The sequence below is a fragment of the Neovison vison genome, chromosome 1 (genome assembly GCF_020171115.1).
Source record: "Neovison vison isolate M4711 chromosome 1, ASM_NN_V1, whole genome shotgun sequence".
Taxonomy (NCBI): domain Eukaryota; kingdom Metazoa; phylum Chordata; class Mammalia; order Carnivora; family Mustelidae; genus Neogale; species Neogale vison.
In genome coordinates, this window is record NC_058091.1 from 271,068,115 (window position 1) to 271,086,223 (window position 18,109).

At 40.7% G+C, this 18,109-nt stretch overlaps 1 protein-coding gene across 6 annotated transcripts in view; it reads left to right on the forward strand.

The window, feature by feature from the left end:
* Positions 1-17,819, forward strand: part of GEMIN5 (gem nuclear organelle associated protein 5) — a 42,128-nt gene extending 24,309 nt beyond the window's left edge. For 2 of the 6 annotated variants that reach the window (XM_044230735.1, XM_044230747.1), the window contains exons 16-28: positions 559-786; positions 2,158-2,271; positions 2,728-2,850; positions 4,030-4,128; positions 4,538-4,675; positions 5,884-6,031; positions 8,989-9,108; positions 9,502-9,712; positions 11,301-11,549; positions 13,045-13,207; positions 13,975-14,479; positions 15,815-15,911; positions 16,489-17,819. In XM_044230735.1, coding sequence (XP_044086670.1) covers positions 559-786; positions 2,158-2,271; positions 2,728-2,850; positions 4,030-4,128; positions 4,538-4,675; positions 5,884-6,031; positions 8,989-9,108; positions 9,502-9,712; positions 11,301-11,549; positions 13,045-13,207; positions 13,975-14,479; positions 15,815-15,911; positions 16,489-16,656 — 2,363 coding nt within the window. In that variant the 3' untranslated portion in view covers positions 16,657-17,819. Of the gene's footprint in view, positions 1-558; positions 787-2,157; positions 2,272-2,727; positions 2,851-4,029; positions 4,129-4,537; positions 4,676-5,883; positions 6,032-8,988; positions 9,109-9,501; positions 9,713-11,300; positions 11,550-12,824; positions 13,019-13,044; positions 13,208-13,974; positions 14,480-15,814; positions 15,912-16,488 lie in introns of those variants that run through there. The other 4 variants (XM_044230740.1, XM_044230755.1, XM_044230765.1 and 1 more) reach the window with 3 other exon arrangements.
* The last annotated feature ends 290 nt before the right edge of the window (positions 17,820-18,109 follow it).

Sequence of the window (18,109 nt, forward strand, 5' to 3'; positions counted from 1 at the left end):
AACAAGCCTGTCTCAGGCTGAGGGAAACTAGAGAGGCATAACAAGCAAGAACATTGTGTAATCCTGGATTGTTTCCTTTTGCTATAAAAGACATTCTCCGTACATTTGGCAGAACTTGAATACAATATGTAGAGTAGACAGTAGTAATGTATTGAAGTTAATTTCCTGATTCTAATGGCTGTGCTGTAGTAATGCAGGAGAATGTCCCTCTGTATAGAATACATACTACAAGTGTTCAAGGATAATTGGGCATCATATTAATGATTTAATGAAATCCCGCAAGGGTTTGGTTACTATGTTGATAATACAGCTCTAAAAATTTTATTGGGAAGGAAGGGAAATGGTGAGAACACTATCAAAAAGAAGAGTGATGAAGTTTTGGAGATTATCTCCTACAGTACTTTTAACCAAGAATATATATTTTATCTACAGCCATCTCACCTTGAATGCACCCCATCTCCTCTGATCTCGGAGGCTAAACGGGGTCGGGCCTGGTTAGTACTGGGATGGGAGAATATATATTTTAGTCTGTCCTTGTCTTAACTGTGATTCCTCTAGGTAAGAAAAGTATTGAATTAGAGAAAAAGAGGCTCTCTCAACCTAAGCCAAAGCCCAAAAAGAAGAAAAAGCCTACCTCGAGAGCCCCCGTAAAGCAGGAAGTATACGATGGAAATGAAGACGAGAGCATCAGGGAGAGCTCAGGACCTGTTGAGAATGGCGTGTCAGACCAGGAGGGTGAAGAGGAAGCCCGGGAGCCAGAGTTCCCCAGTGGCGTTGCCTCAGTGGGTATGTGGCCAAATCCTGTGTTTCCCAGACTCTGGCAGGTAGCAGGCATGAACAGCAAACTAAACCAGGTCCTTACTCAGTTCGAAACTTCACTGCCTTTGACCTACTTACTGTCCCATCCCTTTAACTTAGGTTGTATCTTTGGTGCCGTCAGAAACTGCATTAGTTTCTTATAGAGTTGTTTTAAGCCTGTAAACCTCTGAAGTGTTAAAGGGAATCTGGTGAAGGCCTGGGATAGAAATAGTGAAGGTCTTCAGAAAAAACTTCTTATTGACGAGGACAAGACTTTGGGGCAAAGAGAAACCAGGGCCGTCTATCCATAGACATGCATATGGGAGAAGTTTTCCCAGTCCCAGATGTCTAGGACATCTAGACAGTTACTGAAAGAAACCACTGTGTACAAATATATGGCCTAGAAGCTACCACCACTCTGGAAACTTACAAGTTCTCACCCTTCATAACTGGGTTTGTACCTAGTGTGTCTGTGTTGTTGTTTCTGAAAAAAAATATGAGTTAGGTTCTTCTAGTTTGGTAAGCTATCATGGCAGTTAGATTTCTCACAGAACAGTTTTTCAGGGCTTTGTCCCTAATTTCTAATGTAGTCTGTTTCTAGTTTGAAGAGAAAAAGTGTTACTGGATGAAATTTTAGTACTTTCTTTTTTTATATGTTTACCTTCAAGTTGTGGTGCCTATGACCTATTAAAATGATTAAAGAGCAGAAAGTATAAATAGAAGCAGTGACTCATGTTTAATTCTAAAATGAAATATTTGGATGTGACAGAATTAAAATGGCCAAAGTCTATGGTACAGATACATCCAGACCCTTCCATCCCAAGGAATGGCTGTTGGACTCATAGTTTAGGAAAATAAAGAGCTAAAAGTTTAATGGGTTTATTTGTTTATTTTTTTAAGGCTCATCAAAATACCTCTTTATCACAAAATGGTTGCAAAGTGTCCTTAACCCCTATAGATCAACAGTGGGGCTTTTTTTCTTTTTTAAAGGATTGTGACTCCATATCACATACCCTTAATATTCTCTATTGTAATTAAGCATGCTATTAGTACTTTGTCATCTAAATAGATTAAGAAGTGTTGTGCCATCTGAGCAAAGTTTCAGAACTCCTGGGCCTGTGGTATAAAACTGGGGGGGGCTAGAAACAACAACTTCTTAGCCCAATTAGTCAGAGTTCCTAGGACAGACAGTTTGTGAGATGGGAAAAGGAAGACTACACGTTTCCTTTCCAAAGTATCTTATCTCCTTTTATGGAATACATAAAATCACACTTAATCCTAGTACACTTCTTAATTATTAAAAAGAACAAGATTCTGCATTGTCCTCCAAACTTTTTTTCTTTATCCCCCATGATGTAGCTTCTAGAGAACCAGTTACCTGCACCCCGGTTTCGTTAGGCTTTGAAAAGTCAAAGGTCACTGTTAATAACAAAGTCACTTTACTGAAGAAGGAGCCACCTAAAGAGAAGCCAGGTTGGTGTCTAATGATTAAAATATTTTATGAAAGCACCCTCAAATATCACATGCAACCACAAACTCCATAGTGTTTGGTTCTTATTGTTGTTGGTTTTTTGTTAGGGTTTTTGTTTGTTTTTTTAGGTTTTAAGTATTTGTTTGTTGATTTGATTGTTTCAGTTTTGGATCATGTTTTTAAACAGCTTTAACACTTAAACAACTTTAAACACTTTTTAATGTTTTCCTGGCGAAGTGTCATTTTGCAGCTGTTGATAATGCTTCACAGGGTGTTCACAGCGACGTGTGTGTGTGTGTGTGTGTGTGTGTTGTAAACACTGCCCCCAGCTAATTTAACTTGAAAGCTTTGTAAGCATAGGAATTTTTCTGATGCCCAGCAGTATCCTTTCAGTAGGTTACTGTCACTGATTCTGGTCAGCTCTTCTTCAGGCAGTCTGTATTTTTATTACATTTCAGAATCCTTAACCAAGAAGCGAAAAGCTCGTTCCATGCTTCCACTGACTACCAGCCTGGACCACAGGTCCAAGGAGGAGCTTCATCAGGACTGTTTGGTATTAGCAACTGCAAAACACTCCAAAGGTACTAAAACAGACTTCCTTGGCCCATCTGTAGTCTTCTGGGAACTAGCTCATGAGAGGTGCTTGTATATTTGTTGAATGAATGTGCAAACCAGTGTCTAAAACTGTTTGTATTTCTACATTCCCTTCCAGGTTTCCCTCCCCACCCAGGCCGCAGTGCCAGGCTGCTCCCCATTCTGATCCGCTGTCAGCACTCCCCAGTGACTTTGAGAGGCAGTGCTCTGATTTATTTGTTATAAATTGAGTTGTTACCAGCCATCTATGTGCCAGAATTTGTATGATGGCTTAATTTAGCTCAGCATGAGTCAATTCCTTCAACTGTCTTTTCCCCAGGAAACAGTATCTTCATATGGGGGGAAAAAAAATCTTGCTTATTAGAAATATACCCATAAGATGGCAGCTCCTTTTTTAGAATTTTGATGGAAGTTTTTGTTTAAGGTTTTTTTATTTTACTTTTGCAAAGCCCTCATTCAGTGCCTATTATTTTGATATTTGAGCAACTATTTTTTTTTTACTTTTGCATTTTACATATTAAAACAGGATGCATATGATAAAATGATACTCAAAGATTCAAAAAGAATGTAAATCTTTTTTATATTCTCTGATACCTACTTCTCCCATTTCCCCTTAAGGCCACACTATTACCAGTTTCTGTCTCTCTCCAGGAATATTTTATGCTCTTCTTATATACATAATCCTCTTTGGGGGATTTTTTGATGACTTCCTGTAACTTAAAACATCTAATCATATAGTTTTACATTATTAACCTTACTGGAGAATTGCTCATGTGACTTTTTAAAAAAACAAAATGAATACTGCATCCCTCTGTGGTAGATCCTAGTGAATGTTAAGGACCTTTGTTAGTTTTTTTTGTTTTGTTTTCTACTGCATTCAAAATACATGTTGAATTTGGGATTCGCTTTTTACATCCCTTTTTTCCCCACATCTTTATTTGAGCAATCTGTAAATTAAATTATCTCATTGGATTTTGCCAAGGCTGAGTTTAACAAACTCAAAGTATTCTCCTATTTTGCTACCCTTGTAACCAGCAGGGGTCTCTGTTAGGGTAAATAAGGTCTCAAGACTCTTCTTTTCACTCTCTGAAATGGGTGTTCTGGACATATATTTGGAGAATTGGACAGAAAACAGTAACCTCATTTTCTTTGTCTTTTTGAATTAGCAGAACTAAATAAGGAGGTGTCTGCTGATCTTGAGGAAAGATTTCACCTGGGACTTTTCACAGACCGGGGGGCCCTGTACAGAATGATTGAAGTCGAAGGTGAGGCAGATCCAGTCAGCATAATGCAGTCTGTCTTTATGCTTTCCTAACTCCTTATCCGTATCTCTATTTTGACTGTCTTCCTGGAACATCCTAATGGCTCATTTTACATGTCAGCTAACAAGGTTTTGAGCTCCCTGGTCTGCACATTCCCATATACCCCTCGCATCTGTCATAGGTCCCGGAACATACAGTGTTCACTGTGAACATAAGTGAGCGAGCGGGTGGACAAGGGACTGAGTGGGCCTCACACCACATTATGAACGCTCTGGAAGATGACTCTCCCAGCAGCTGGCAACAGCGTATTCTAGGAGTTTGTTCCTCTTTCATCTGGTCTTTCTTACTCTAGAAGTCTGTGTAGACAGAGGTTTCTGAAACATTTTCCCAACATTCTCTCTCCTCCAAACAGGAAAAGGTCACTTGGAAAATGGCCATCCCGAGTTATTTCACCAGCTAATGCTTTGGAAAGGAGATCTAAAAGGCGTTCTTCAGACTGCAGCAGAAAGAGGGGAGCTGACAGACAGTCTTGTGGCTATGGCGCCAGTTGGTATGTTCTTCTCAACAACAGTTCTTTCACCTTGAGCTTAAGTCCGCTAAAGATGAACACTTCCAGTGCCTGGATGGCTGAGTTGGTTAAGTGTCTGCCTTCAGCTCAGGTCATGATCTTGGGGTACTGGGATAGAGCCCCGCATCAGGCTACCTGCTCCACTGGGTGTCTGCTTCTCCTTCTCCCTCTGCAACCCCACCCCCACCTCTGGGCTCATGCTCTCTCGCAGACACTCTCTCTCAAATAAATAAAATCTTTTAAAAAGATGAACCCTCTCTTGCAGGACAGTTTGGTCATGTCTAATAACCTTAACTTAGCAATTCTAAGTGTGGGAATTAACCATACTCACACATGCAAAATGACAGGTATACACGGGCTATCATTATAGCAGTATTTGTAATAGCAAAAGATCCCAAGAACCTCTCTGTCCATCAGGAAGAGACCAGTTAAATCTCATACCTCTAGACAGTAGGAGCTCCTATGAAAGAATGAGGCAACTCTTTGCATTCTGATATGGAATGGAGCTCCAAAGTGTAGTAAGTAAAAAGAGTCAAAGTGTAGATGCACAACAATATTTACTACTCTGTCATTTTTATTTAAATATGTCTTCACAGACTATTTCAAAAAGGTTAAAAAGAATCTAATAATAATGGTTTTCTTCAGGGAAAGAAATCTGGACGAGCTTGGGTGGGGAGATGCCAGGATAACAAGGAAAGCTTTTATGCCATACCCAGTTTTTAACTGTATTCAAGTATACTATTTATATATAAAGAGAGAGAGGTACACAGGTCATTGTCGTGACTGACAATGAATTTCACAAACTTGAATACACCCTTAAAACCGACACCCATATCCAGAAGAGTAACACTACCAGCACGCTGGAAGCTTCTCTCATGCTGCTTTTCAGTCAGTCTCCACACACCCCAACAAGGGTAATCATTGTCCTGACATCCATACTCTTGTACCTTTTGAATTTTACACTATCTTGTATGTGTTATTTAATCAAAGAAAAAATTGATGTTTTAAAATGTAGAATTTGGGAGAGTAGATGAAGCAGGGGATCTGTAATGGCAACTCAATTAGAATCTAAGTGTACTTAATGCAGTTACTAAAACAAAAGCATTTCCAACCCAGATGTCTGTATGTGCTTTTTTTTCCCCCCTTAACCTGATTTTTATTCAACCACCTTTTTTTTTTTTTTTTTTAAGCCGGCTACCATGTGTGGCTGTGGGCCGTGGAAGCTTTTGCCAAACAGCTGTGTTTTCAAGATCAGTATGTCAAGGCTGCCTCTCACCTACTTTCTATCCACAAAGTATACGAAGCTGTAGAGCTGCTCAAGTCGAATCATTTCTACAGGTTTGTATGACCCTCAGTTGAACCAGTAGCTGGATAAGATGTGAAATTTATCTGCTAAACAGCTCTGCTTACTGATAACCAGCACAAACCTTGTTCTGTAATTAAACATCTCAAACATACAGAAATAGGCATATACTCGTTTAACAAGCATTAATGCACCCACAACCTGTACTCAACAAATGTTAATTTTTATCAGTGTTTGCCACTGATTGTTTTTTCAGAACTTCTTTATCCCTAAAGTAACACAAATAGAGAAAACAGTGTAATACAAATGGGACAGGATCTTGCCATCCACCCCATAAAGCTCCCCGTGCCCCCAGTTTTAAGTATAACATTCCAGATTTGGTTGAATTGCCTTTCTCCAATTCTGTCCTCATCCCTTCTCTAGAAATACCTCTCTCCTGAGACTGGTATGAATCCTTCCTATCCAAGTCATTACACTTCCACCATAATAACATTTGTAAGTAGTGACAAACAAAAGAAATGGAATATTTCTTGTAAACAGCATACAACTGGGTCTTGTTTTTATCCAGTCCAATGGTTTCTGTCTTTTGATTGGAGTGCGTAAGCCATTCACAATTAATGTAAATATTAGTGTGATTAAAATTTATCATCTTGCTACTTGTGCCATCTATTATTTGTTCATTTTGTCTTTTCCTGCTTTCTTTTGAATCAGTAGAATATTTTTTTTTATCTCTGGCTTATTAGCTGTACTCCTATTCATTTATTTTATGGTTGCTTGACAGCTTGTAATGATTAGCATTTTTAATTTATCACAGTTCACTTTCAAATGGTATTTTAGATTTTTTTTTTTTTTTTTTTTTTGACAGAGAGAGATCACAAGTAGGCAGAGAGGCAGGCAGAGAGAGAGAGAGAGAGAGAGAGAGAGAGAGGAGGAAGCAGGCTCCCTGCTGAGCAGAGAGCCCGATGCGGGACTCGATCCCAGGACCCTGAGACCATGACCCGAGCCGAAGGCAGGGGCTTAACCCACTGAGCCACCCATTTTATTACTTCTTATAGACCATGTATTTCTTTCCTTCCTCCCTGTCCTTTCTGCTGTTGTCATGTATTTGACATGTTACAGCCCCACATTACACTATTGGAAGTTTTGCTTTAACCTGTCATCTTTTTTTAACCAATTTTAAAATGCTTTTTTAATATTTGCCCATATATGTATTTCCAGCATTTTTCATTCTCTTATATAGGTCCTCCAAGGTTCTAATTGCTATCAGCTCCTTCTTGACCTGAACAAGATCTTCACTCTTGTAGTGTGATTCTTCTGGCAACCAATTCCATCAACTTGTTTGTCTATAAAAGCCTTTAATTTTGCCTTCATTTTAAAGGATCTTCCTCTGGCAGTTTTTGTCTTTCGCGGCATCAAAGATGACATTGTTTTCTCTTATGTTGGTTTTGACTTGACTACTGCATTTAATCTCATCTTTTTATATAGGAACTATGTCATTTTTCTCTTACTGTTTTTAGGACTTTCTCCATCACTGATTTTCAGTCTTTTAATGTGATGGCTTTAAAGAGACTTTCTTTTTCTTTATTCTGTCTTAGTCTGTCTTCCTTTAGAGTGAGTTGAACTCTGTTTTAGAGAGCATTAAAGTTGCTATGGACCTGGGGAGTCTGGGTGGCTCAGTCGGCTAAGCAGCAGACTTCAGCTCAGGTAGTGATTGTGGGGTCCTGGGATCGAGCCCCATGTCGGGGTTCCCTGCTCAGTGAGGAGCCTGCTTCTCCCTCTCCCTCTGCCCCTCCCACAGCTCGTGCTCGCTCGCTCACTCACTCACTCCTTCAAATGAATAAATAAAATCTTTAAAAGTTGCTCTGGATCAGCTTGATCTTTCCATGGCTTTCTTAGGACAAGTTTAGGGAAATCTGTACTCTAGAATTAGTTTGTCCTTCTACCTTCTGGTGTCTTTACTGAATTGCCTTGTGTATTCAACAAATCAGAACTCAGATGTCCGGCTAGTCAAAACACAAAAGTCCCCAAGGCCCCAAAGTGAGCTCTGGGAATGACTGAGCTTACACTTCCCTGGTTGGTCTTTGTCTAGCCTTGAAGAGTTTCCTACACATGTATGGCCTTTGTGTTTAGCCAAAGACTCCATGGGATCCACAAACAGAGTTCTATAGACCCTTCTCTGGACAGCTTCTTCCTTCCTGTCATCCTGGCCCTCAAATTCCAATTGCTTTGTCTCTCCTCCACTTGATGAGACTGCTGAGGCTCTGCTGGGGTTCTCTATAGGAAGATGGCTGCAGGGGGTCCCTGACAGGGCTCATGTCCTTGGTTCCCCTCTCTCCAGGATGACAGTCCTGCACTAGACACATTTTGTCTAGTTTTGTGGCAGGAGGGTAAGTCTGGTCCCTGTTACTCCATCGTGGCTACAGGTGGTTGTCTTCAAAATACCTCTTGAACATTCCTCTGCCTAGATCAACTTAATCCAAAATATTTCAACTCCAGCTACAACTTGGTTGGTGCAACTCAGAAGTTGTATGTCACCTGGAAGATATTAGCTCACAGAATTATATAGATACTCCAAATGTCAACACATTTCATTATAAAATAACCCCCCAAAAAAGTCACATTCTTTAATATCACCATCAGTGTCTTCAGAAGAATCTTGAACTTTTGGGAATTGATCAGGCCACAGCAGCAGGCACAGATTTCCTAAAATTCTAGTTTTCACTTGAAAGCTCAAATTTTATCACTGGCGACAGTATAGGTGGTGGTTTTCTGTGAAGTGACAGGACTTGGGGACCCCCAGGAATCCACAAACCATACTTTAAAAACTGCTGACCTAGGGAAAGAACTGAGCTCAGCATGTGGTTTTAAATTCTTCCATAACACACTAAAACGGTTTTTCTTAGGCTGTTGGAACTTTTGAACAATACAAGAGGGACAGTTTGTCCTATCTTCTAGCCTTTTCAAATTGGCCAATATCTGTTCTTGCCTCTAGGGAAGCTATTGCAGTTGCCAAGGCCCGACTGCGCCCAGAAGACCCGATCCTAAAGGACCTGTACCTCACCTGGGGAGCCATCCTGGAAAAAGATGGCCATTATGCTGTAGCCGCCAAATGGTAAGCCTGAGGGAACAGGCATGAATCTGAACACAGAGGAACAGGGTAAGAACAGTAAGTGAAGGGTGGGGGGGGTGGCAAAGTGACTAGAAAATAAAAAGGCATATGTGCATTAAACCCAGCTTCGTAAGATTCATCAGGACCTGTCTCCTCAGTATTTATCTGAATCACCCTAACTATTTAGGAAACCTCAGTAGCAGACTCAGGAGGTCCCCTTCTTCTAGTGATGTCTTTACCATCAAACAGAGAAACTGGAAGGGAGTGAAGACTCTTCAGTTCAGTAAATGTTGAGGTTCCTTTATATCCTTATCCCGTGTGATGCTATCACTTAGGCAGTGGAAGAGGGAACAGAGATCTGCTTGTGACACGTTGGGGTTTTCTTCTCTATCACAGCTATTTAGGGGCTGCTTGTGCTTACGATGCAGCCAAAGTTTTGTCCAAGAAGGGGGACGCAGCATCACTTAAGACGGCTGCAGAGTTGGCTTCAATTGTAGGAGAGAATGAGTTGTCCTCTTCCCTGGCTCTCCGCTGTGCCCAGGAGCTGCTTTTGGCCAGGAACTGGGTGGGAGCCCAGGAAGCCCTGAAGCTACATGAAAGTCTAAAGGTCAGTCTGTTACTGTATCTCCTGGTATTTAAGAGGGAAGGGCCCCAAGTCCTTTTCTAGTTCAATTCCGAATTAATAACCCAGTTGAACAAGCTATACCAATTAGGCCGGTCTCCTCAGAGGTGTCTAGCAAGTCCTGGCCCTACTATCCCGTGGAAGTACCGTGACTTGTCAGTTGCCGTATTCAAAGAGAGAACATAATCATTCGCAGTGATTCTCCTCCCTTAGCAGTTTGTGTACAACATGTATGAGTAGACTTGAGTTCGCTCAGCCCTGGGCTCCGGTCTGGTGTTTCTTCGTTGGTGTCATCAGGTCTTCTTTGAAGAAGGAGAGGAAGAGGGATTAACATCTGACCGAAATCATGGCTCTGTCACTGCACTCCATGTTAGCTTTAACCCACAGAGAAGTGTGGTAAAATCAGTATTTTGTTAAGTGTCTACTTTATCCCTTTCTGGTTAAAAATGAGTAATTTATCACTCAAAACCAAGATTACTTTAAAAGCATCAGCACTCTGAATTTCCAAAACATATAAACATTTGATCCATTTTAGACAACTTTGCTGGCCAGATACTAATATGAACTTTGTAAATTCCTCTTTCCCTAGTAGCGTTACTGGGCCTAAAGACAGTTCCTAGCTAAATATTCATAGCCCAAGAAAAACAGTAGCCTTCTGGGAACTGCAAAATAAAAACAGAGGCAAAAGTAGTATACCCTCAAAGATAGTGTCATTTGGTGTATTATTTATAAAGTGACCAAATCTTGAGAGAGTTATTTGTGCATAGCAAAAAAAAAAAAAATTTCCAAAAATGGTTATTTAGCATTTCTTTTTTTCTCTTAAGCAACATCCTCATCAAAGCAAGAGAACCTTCAACTTTATGCTAAGTGCTATTGATAATGATGAGGCTATTTTGGCTCATCAACAGAGGCCTTCCCAAGCCTAACTGAGAAGATATTATAAGGGTACACACGAATCTCGTAGCAACTGAGAGTCTAGCAAAAAGAAAATCTTTCTTTTTGCTAGACAAGGGCTTCTAGCGCTTCTCTCTGAGCTTCTAATCCTCTTCTTCTAGAAGAGCTTCTTCTCTTCTAGCTGACTCCCTCTTAAACCTGCTGAGACAGGCTGCCTTAATACCTACCCCAACCCTCAGAACTACACAGCTTATCTGCTCTAGCACCTTCTGCCCATTACACTTTACTTCTGTATCCTTTAATCTAAAGTTTGGGCAGGGGCTAAGAACTGGATGAATCCAGGCCATCTTTTCTCAAACTGGGCGACAAGTCTTGGGTGGCTGGCCAGCATGTGGTTTACGTTATAGTGGGAAGAGCTACAGTTGGGGTTCTGCATTATAAAAATGTTTGCTTGGGTCCCGGCTACTTCAAGGATCCCTGCAACAGCGTCTGGAAAAGTGTCTATTAGATCACATCATTTTCCCCCCCTCACTCATGACTCACAGTATCCAGAGGCAGCCCACGAAGGGGTTTGGTTGCTGCAGATATAATGGGGAACACACTGAGAAATGGAGAGCTCTCAAGACAATCAGGCACTCCCGCTGCCTAACAGTTCCTGTTCTTTGTTGTTGGGTTCCAGGGACAAAGACTGGTGTTTTGCCTTCTTGAGCTACTGTCCAGGCACCTGGAGGAAAGGCAGCTTTTAGAGGCCAAAAGCTCTTCCTACAACACCTGGGCTACAGGCACTGCGGGGCCCTTCGTGGAGAGGGTGACCGCTGTATGGAAGAGCACCTTCAGCCTGGAGAGCCCAGAGCAGTACCAGGCAGCCCTGCAGCAACTGCAGAGTATCAAGTACCCATCGGCTACAAATAACACTCCCTCCAAACAGGTACCCTGTCTGTACTCTCTAATAAGACTTCCGTAGTCCGTGTCCGGCATAATAAGGAAACAAGCTGAATGCCAGTTTGTGGTTCAGAAAAGACCAAGGCAGGCCAGGCAACCTGGAAAGATCTCTCCAGACTGATTAAAGCCCTTTGGCTTTGAAGTTAGCCTTGCTCAGTCTTCTCTTAAAAAAAAAAAAATTAGAAAAAAAGTCTAAAAATACAGAAAAGTGTAGAGAAAAATAGAATACCCATCAATCAGAATTAACAGATGGTCACATTTTGTCAGTTTTGCTTCATAGTTTTCTGGTTTTGTTTTGTATGTACTAGTTTTTAGTAAAAGAAATGCAGTAAGGTTGAAGTTCCTGGTACCTGTTCCTCTTTGCTAGCTCACCAGAGGCAGCCCCTAAGTCAGGCCATATGTATTTTGTACCTTGCTTCTTTCAGTGAGCAGTTTGTAAAATCACTCCATATTGATGCAAGGAGATACAGTTGATCCCCTGTAACAGCTGTACCCGTGCTATAAATAGATAACCAGTTTATCTGCTTGTTCTTTGGAAAATGAGGGCACAGTATTTATGAGACACAAGACTTCCTCAAATGATACATAGCACTTTGCAAAACAGTCTGGCGTTTTTTATGAAGTTAAACATAGACATGCTCAATGGCCCAGCATTCCCACTGCCTAGATATTTCACTAAAAGACAAGAAATCAGGTATCCGCACATACTTGTACACAAATGTCTGTTGCAGCTTAGTTCACAACAACCAAAAATGAGAAACAACCCAAATGTCCATCAGGTGGTGAATGGATATGCAGACTATGTTATATCCATACAGTAGAACACTATGCAACCCTAAAAACGACCGAACTAGTGACATACAGATACTCTCAGCAAATCCTGAGACTATTATGACAAGTGAAAGAAGGAAGACACAAAAGACTATATACTCTGTGGTTCTATTTATATGAATTCAAGAAAAGACAAAATTCATATGGTCAAAACCAGATCAGTGGTTGTCGGGTTGGGGAGAGGAGAGTGCGTGCAGAGGGGTACACGGGGATATTTTACAATGATGAAAATGTTCTAGGTTTTGATGGTGGTGGTGATTGTAGCATTTATATCTATACAGATAGATGTGTTTATCGAAACTCATCAAATTGCTCCCTATAAATTTTAATTACACTCCAGCTTGGTTGGTTGAATCATAGCTCTTAGTCCAAAACTCAGTTTTTGTTTTAATTAAATACAAATGTCAAGGCATTTTTTTTTTTTTTTTAGCATGAACAGACTTTGACACCAGACAAGGTATGTTACTGTGCAACTAGGTAGGAAAGTTTCTCAGATACGGAAGCAAAAATGGGTGTTGGAGATATCAGGAGCTTTCTTAAACGTACATTGTCTGTACTTGCTCCAGGTGCAGTCAGTAGGAATATTCTGGTATCATCCAAGTGCTTGCTGTGGGAGAATGTTTAACTGAAACTCTGGCTCCTCCCTCCAGCTTCTGCTTCACATTTGCCATGACCTGACGTTGGCAGTGCTGAGCCAGCAAGTGGCCTCCTGGGACGCAGCTGTGGAAGCCCTGCTTCGGGCTGTGGTCCGGAGCTACGACTCGGGAAACTTCACCATCATGCAGGAAGTGCACTCAGCCTTTCTTCCTGAGGGTAAATGACCCCCACTTCTGCTGGGGCATGCCTACTAATGGAGGAGAAAACCACCACCAGTGGTGTGGCACTAGCCGACATACATCACTGCAAGTTAGAGACCAGCCGGCTATGTCATTTAGCACCAAGTTTGAATTCTCTTACCCAAGCTCCTTAAGAGGTAGCCAGAATGACTGAGCTGTCTTCCTTTACCTGGCCCTACCTGCCTTATCTACCACACTGTCGTCTATAAATTCTCCTACTCAGTTTGAGAGAAATAGTAATGTGTTCACCAGTCAGTTAAGAATGGAAAAGCTCATGGGGTGATTGGCTGGCTCAGTTGGAGGAGCAGGCAACTCTTGATCTCAGGATTATAACTTTGAGCCCCACACTGGGTGTAGAGAAACATTTAAAACAAACAAATGAATTTTTAAAAAAATAGAGAAGTACAGCAGAAAGATATTCTTTGAGCTGCATAGTCACTAAACTAAATCACTGTGATTTTTCAGAAACATAGTGAGATACTACCCCCCCCCAGAGCTTTCATAGGAGGATGGATTATTTTTTCTATAATGCTTTGACACATAGACTACAGCAACAAGAATACTGTCCTAGGTCATGAGATGTTTAGCTCTGGTTGACTTTTGGTGAAGGGCATGTGGTCCCATGGATCACGGCTGTCCTTTATTGAGATCCTCTCCGTGGGTGATAGCAAACATAAGGGGAGGGGCCAGATTTCTAGCAGATAAAGAAACACACAACCCTAAATCCTTTTCTTCTTCTTCTAGGCTGTGACCATCTAAAACACAAACTGGGTGAACTTCAGTCCCTCATCACACCAGCTTTCAAAAGTTTGGAGGCCTTTTTTATTTATGGACATCTGTATGAATTTTGGTGGTCTCTCTCCAGGCATTGCCCCAAATCCAGTGTTTGGGTAAGAGCTTCTCACAGAAGGACAGCCTCTGTTGAGCAAAGCCAGCAGATAAACAATGCCACCCCTGAAGAAATGGACTCCGGAGATTCTCAGCCAGAGCCAAACAGGCCTCCAGAATTAGATGTGAGACTCACAGAAGAAAGCAAGCAAATGCTAATCACTTGTAAAGAGCTCTTTTCAGAAAAGCACGCCAGTCTCCAAAACTCACAGAGAACCGTTGCTGAAGTCCAAGAGACCTTGGCAGAAATGATCCGCCAACACCAGAAAAGTCAAGTCTGTAAATCTACAACCAACGGTCCTGATAAGAATGAATCTGAGCAGGCAGCAGAACAGTCCCTTTCTAGTCCTCAGAATGAGTGGTAAGTAATGAATCGGTATAAGGTGGAATTGGAAATACCCTGCTGAGTTCCCACATCATCATCAGATAAAAATCAGCACATGATGAGCCTGATGAGGTCACTTGCCAGCACCATAATGTAGCATGCACCAGCCTCGGAGTCCAACCTGGGGTTCTAATCCTGGCTCTGCCGAGTGACCTCAGGCAAGATTCTTAATGTTCCTGAGCTTTCGTTCCCTCATCTATAATTGGGAGTACCTACTCCTACCTCGCTTGTTGGGGCAATTAAATAAAATCAAGAATAATGTCAGTAACAGTAGGACAGACAATAAAATCCTACCTTTGAGCAAAAAGTAGATCCCCCCACCAAAAAAAAATTAACCATGTAAAATGGGGAGTTGAATTATCACATCGTTAATGAAAACCAGTTTTTCAACCATTCTGTGCTATCCCAGAAAATACACAAAAAGGATAGCGTACAAAAGTGCATGCTGAATTGAGAAAATCCCAAGCGATCAGAATGCTGTAGCACCCTCATTTCTTTTGAACACAGGGGCCAGGTGGATGACGGGCCAATCACCAATCACTGTAAAGCTCATTTGCACTGTTACAGGGCCTTCTGCCTTGGGCATTTATAGTGATTAACAGTTACTGATTGGTTATTATACTGAGTGCCTTTTACATAGACAGTCTCCCAAGCAAGGCTTAAAACATAGTAATTAGTACCATTAATAAATTGATAAGTGATACTTGTGTTAGTAACTGAAAAAAATTAATTGCTGTATAAACACTTATACATTTATTGCTGTATAAACACTCCGATGGGCTGGGGGGGAGGCTCCCACTGAAATCTTGAGTCAGAGTTTTAAGTCACTTCTCCAGTAAGCCACCACATTCTAGGCAGCGTTAGGCTTGGTTTTAGTAACAAGAAAAACACTAAAAAGTTCTCCAGCCCTGCAGCTCTTAACCTCTGAATCGCATGACTCCTTTAACAAGCTTAAGACACTCTTCACAGAAAAATGTGCATCCGTACACCTACGATTAGGAGCCCCAGCTATGTCTAACTGTTCCCCAGAGAAATCCAGGCTTTCTGCACTTGGCTGCAGAACTGAATCCCCTTGAGGTCCTAAACTTTCATTAGAGCTAAGTGTCTAAGAAGTGGGGATTTGGAAAATAGTGAGGAATGGTATTGCATTTTGAAAACTTAACATCACATTAAATTCCCTCCTCTTGACCTCTGTATTAAAGATAAGAGATTAAGAGATAAGACCCAGATGACAAAAGAATTTTACTTATAGGATAAGTTAAGTTATGTGGGGCAAGGCATATGACTTACACTTTTTTTTATTATTACTAGTAAAGAAGAAAAAAATCAGCCACTTTCTCTGCCTGAATTAACCAAAAGGCTTACAGAGGCAAATGAGAAAATAGCTAAATTTCCTGAGAGTGTTAAGGTAAGATTTATAACAATTCACTTGGTAAAACATGATTTTTTATATTATCAATTGACTATACTAAATTATTTAAGGTCATCTGATTCTCTGTACCATTTCTGAAGTCTCTTCACATCTGTATATGCTTAAAAGTTTAGGATCTCATTGTGTCTGTTAACTAAAATGTTTTGTGAGAATAGGATTATTGACAACACAAGCAATTTTATACCTCATTCTTTAGCAAAATGGAACAAATTTTGGAATTGGAAGGTAAAATAAAAATTGGTACCATGTATTTGATAACTTACAGATGGACTGGGTGTATTTGAATGTGGCTGTGCCATTAAAGGAGAACCATGATTTAAATTAACTAAATAGGGCTGTAGAGACAGATTCTTTCATTTGAGAAAGGATATCCCAGTAACCATCCCGGTTTTGATTATCCTCTATCCTTAGAGTAACTGATGAAGAGCCTTATAAGGGAAATGGCTCAGTCATGCCTGAGAAGTATCACTAGATGAGACTTCGAATTGCTGGTACCTCTAAGCAGGTATATGTGGCTCTTTTGTAAATGCTTCCTTCCCATGTCATCTTTCAGATCTGGCCCTTCCCCGATGTGCTGGAGTGCTGTCTTATCCTGCTTCACATTGGGTCCCAGTGTCCTGGCAGCGTGACCCAAGACATGCAGCAACAGGCCCAAGAGCTCCTTCAGAAATACGGCAACACTAAAGTTTACAAAAGATACTGCGAGACCTTCTGCACGTGAATTTTCAAGGACCTCTAAGAAAACTGTGCCAAATTCAAAACGTATGACACCCTTCATCTCTACAGTTATACCATACCAGACATTCACTCTCATCCCTAGGTGTTTTTGCAGTGATCAAAGTAACACAAATGAGGGTCAAGTTTGAATGGACTCTGTTCTACCTTACACATCGTGGAATCAGACTTTGGACTCAACTGTGGTTTCCTCCTGGAGCAAGGATCATGAAAAGCCAGCAGTAGGTTTTCAGAATTAACACCTGCAGTGGAATCGTTGGTCAACTCTAAAGCCTTATGTAGGTTTCACCCAAAGAGGAGAAACTTTTTAATTACCCAAAGTGTTATGTTCTTAAACACAAGCTACCTTTATAAATACTTCACCTGATGGTAAACATGTCATTCTTGTTGGAGACAGAATTGCTACATTTTATGCCTTGGTATCATTTTTCTCACTTTTTTGTTAATATGAGTTCTCCTTTTCTGTTCTTTCGAAGACTTCACTTAGAATGTGAAATAGGCCTTTACACATCATGTTGACTCTACCATCCATCTGAACTTTAGGTCAAAAATTCGGTTTTATTGTTTTTTGTCACTGCTTATTTGAACAGATCATTTACTAAAGCATTAGAAGAACAAATAACTAAAACAATGTGTCTTATCCCTTCAGTTTTATAAAACGAAATGGTGATCAAAAGAGCTCAGGAAGAAATTACTGTTTCAGTGGCTTATAATCTTTTCTGGATCATAGGACCCTTTGAGAATCAAAACCACAGAGAGTCTTTGAAGAAAAATTAATTCTGCACATATAACTTTTGAATCAGTATGTAACTTTTGGATCAGTGGACTCCAATTTCAGCATAATGGGATCCTACATACTATTTAATTATAAAACCTGTTCATTCCCCCCCTTCCATTATTGAGCATCCTCTTGAACAATGTCAGAAATAGATGTTTCTGTAATATCCCAGTTGCTGGGGCATAAAAATCAGACAGATGGTGTAGGCCTGGGAGGGAACACTCTTTTCCAATAGTATAACTATCTTCTTTTGGGATTCATTGTGAAAACTTTTCTGCTTGAGTGTCCGGCTTATTTTCCAATTATTTTCTAAGTTGGGATTGTTGTGGCAGCAAGAATAAAATTCATTAACAGAAACTCTTGGAAGGAAAGAGTTTAAGAGCCCATTATTTAAAGATCTGACTGACCAGGGGTTTTGTTTGTTTTAATTAGACCTAGCTTTAGGGTGCCTGGCTGGCTCAGTGGGTTAATAAGCCTCTGCCTTCGGCTCAGGTCATGATCCCAGGGTCCTGGGATTAAGGCCCACATCGTGCTCTCTGCTCAGCCTCTCTGCCTACTTGTTGATCTCTCTCTCTCTCTCTCTCAAATAAATAAATAAAATCTTTTAAAAAAAAAAATTAGACCTAGCTTTAGAATTTAAAAATGCTAAACCCCAAAAAAC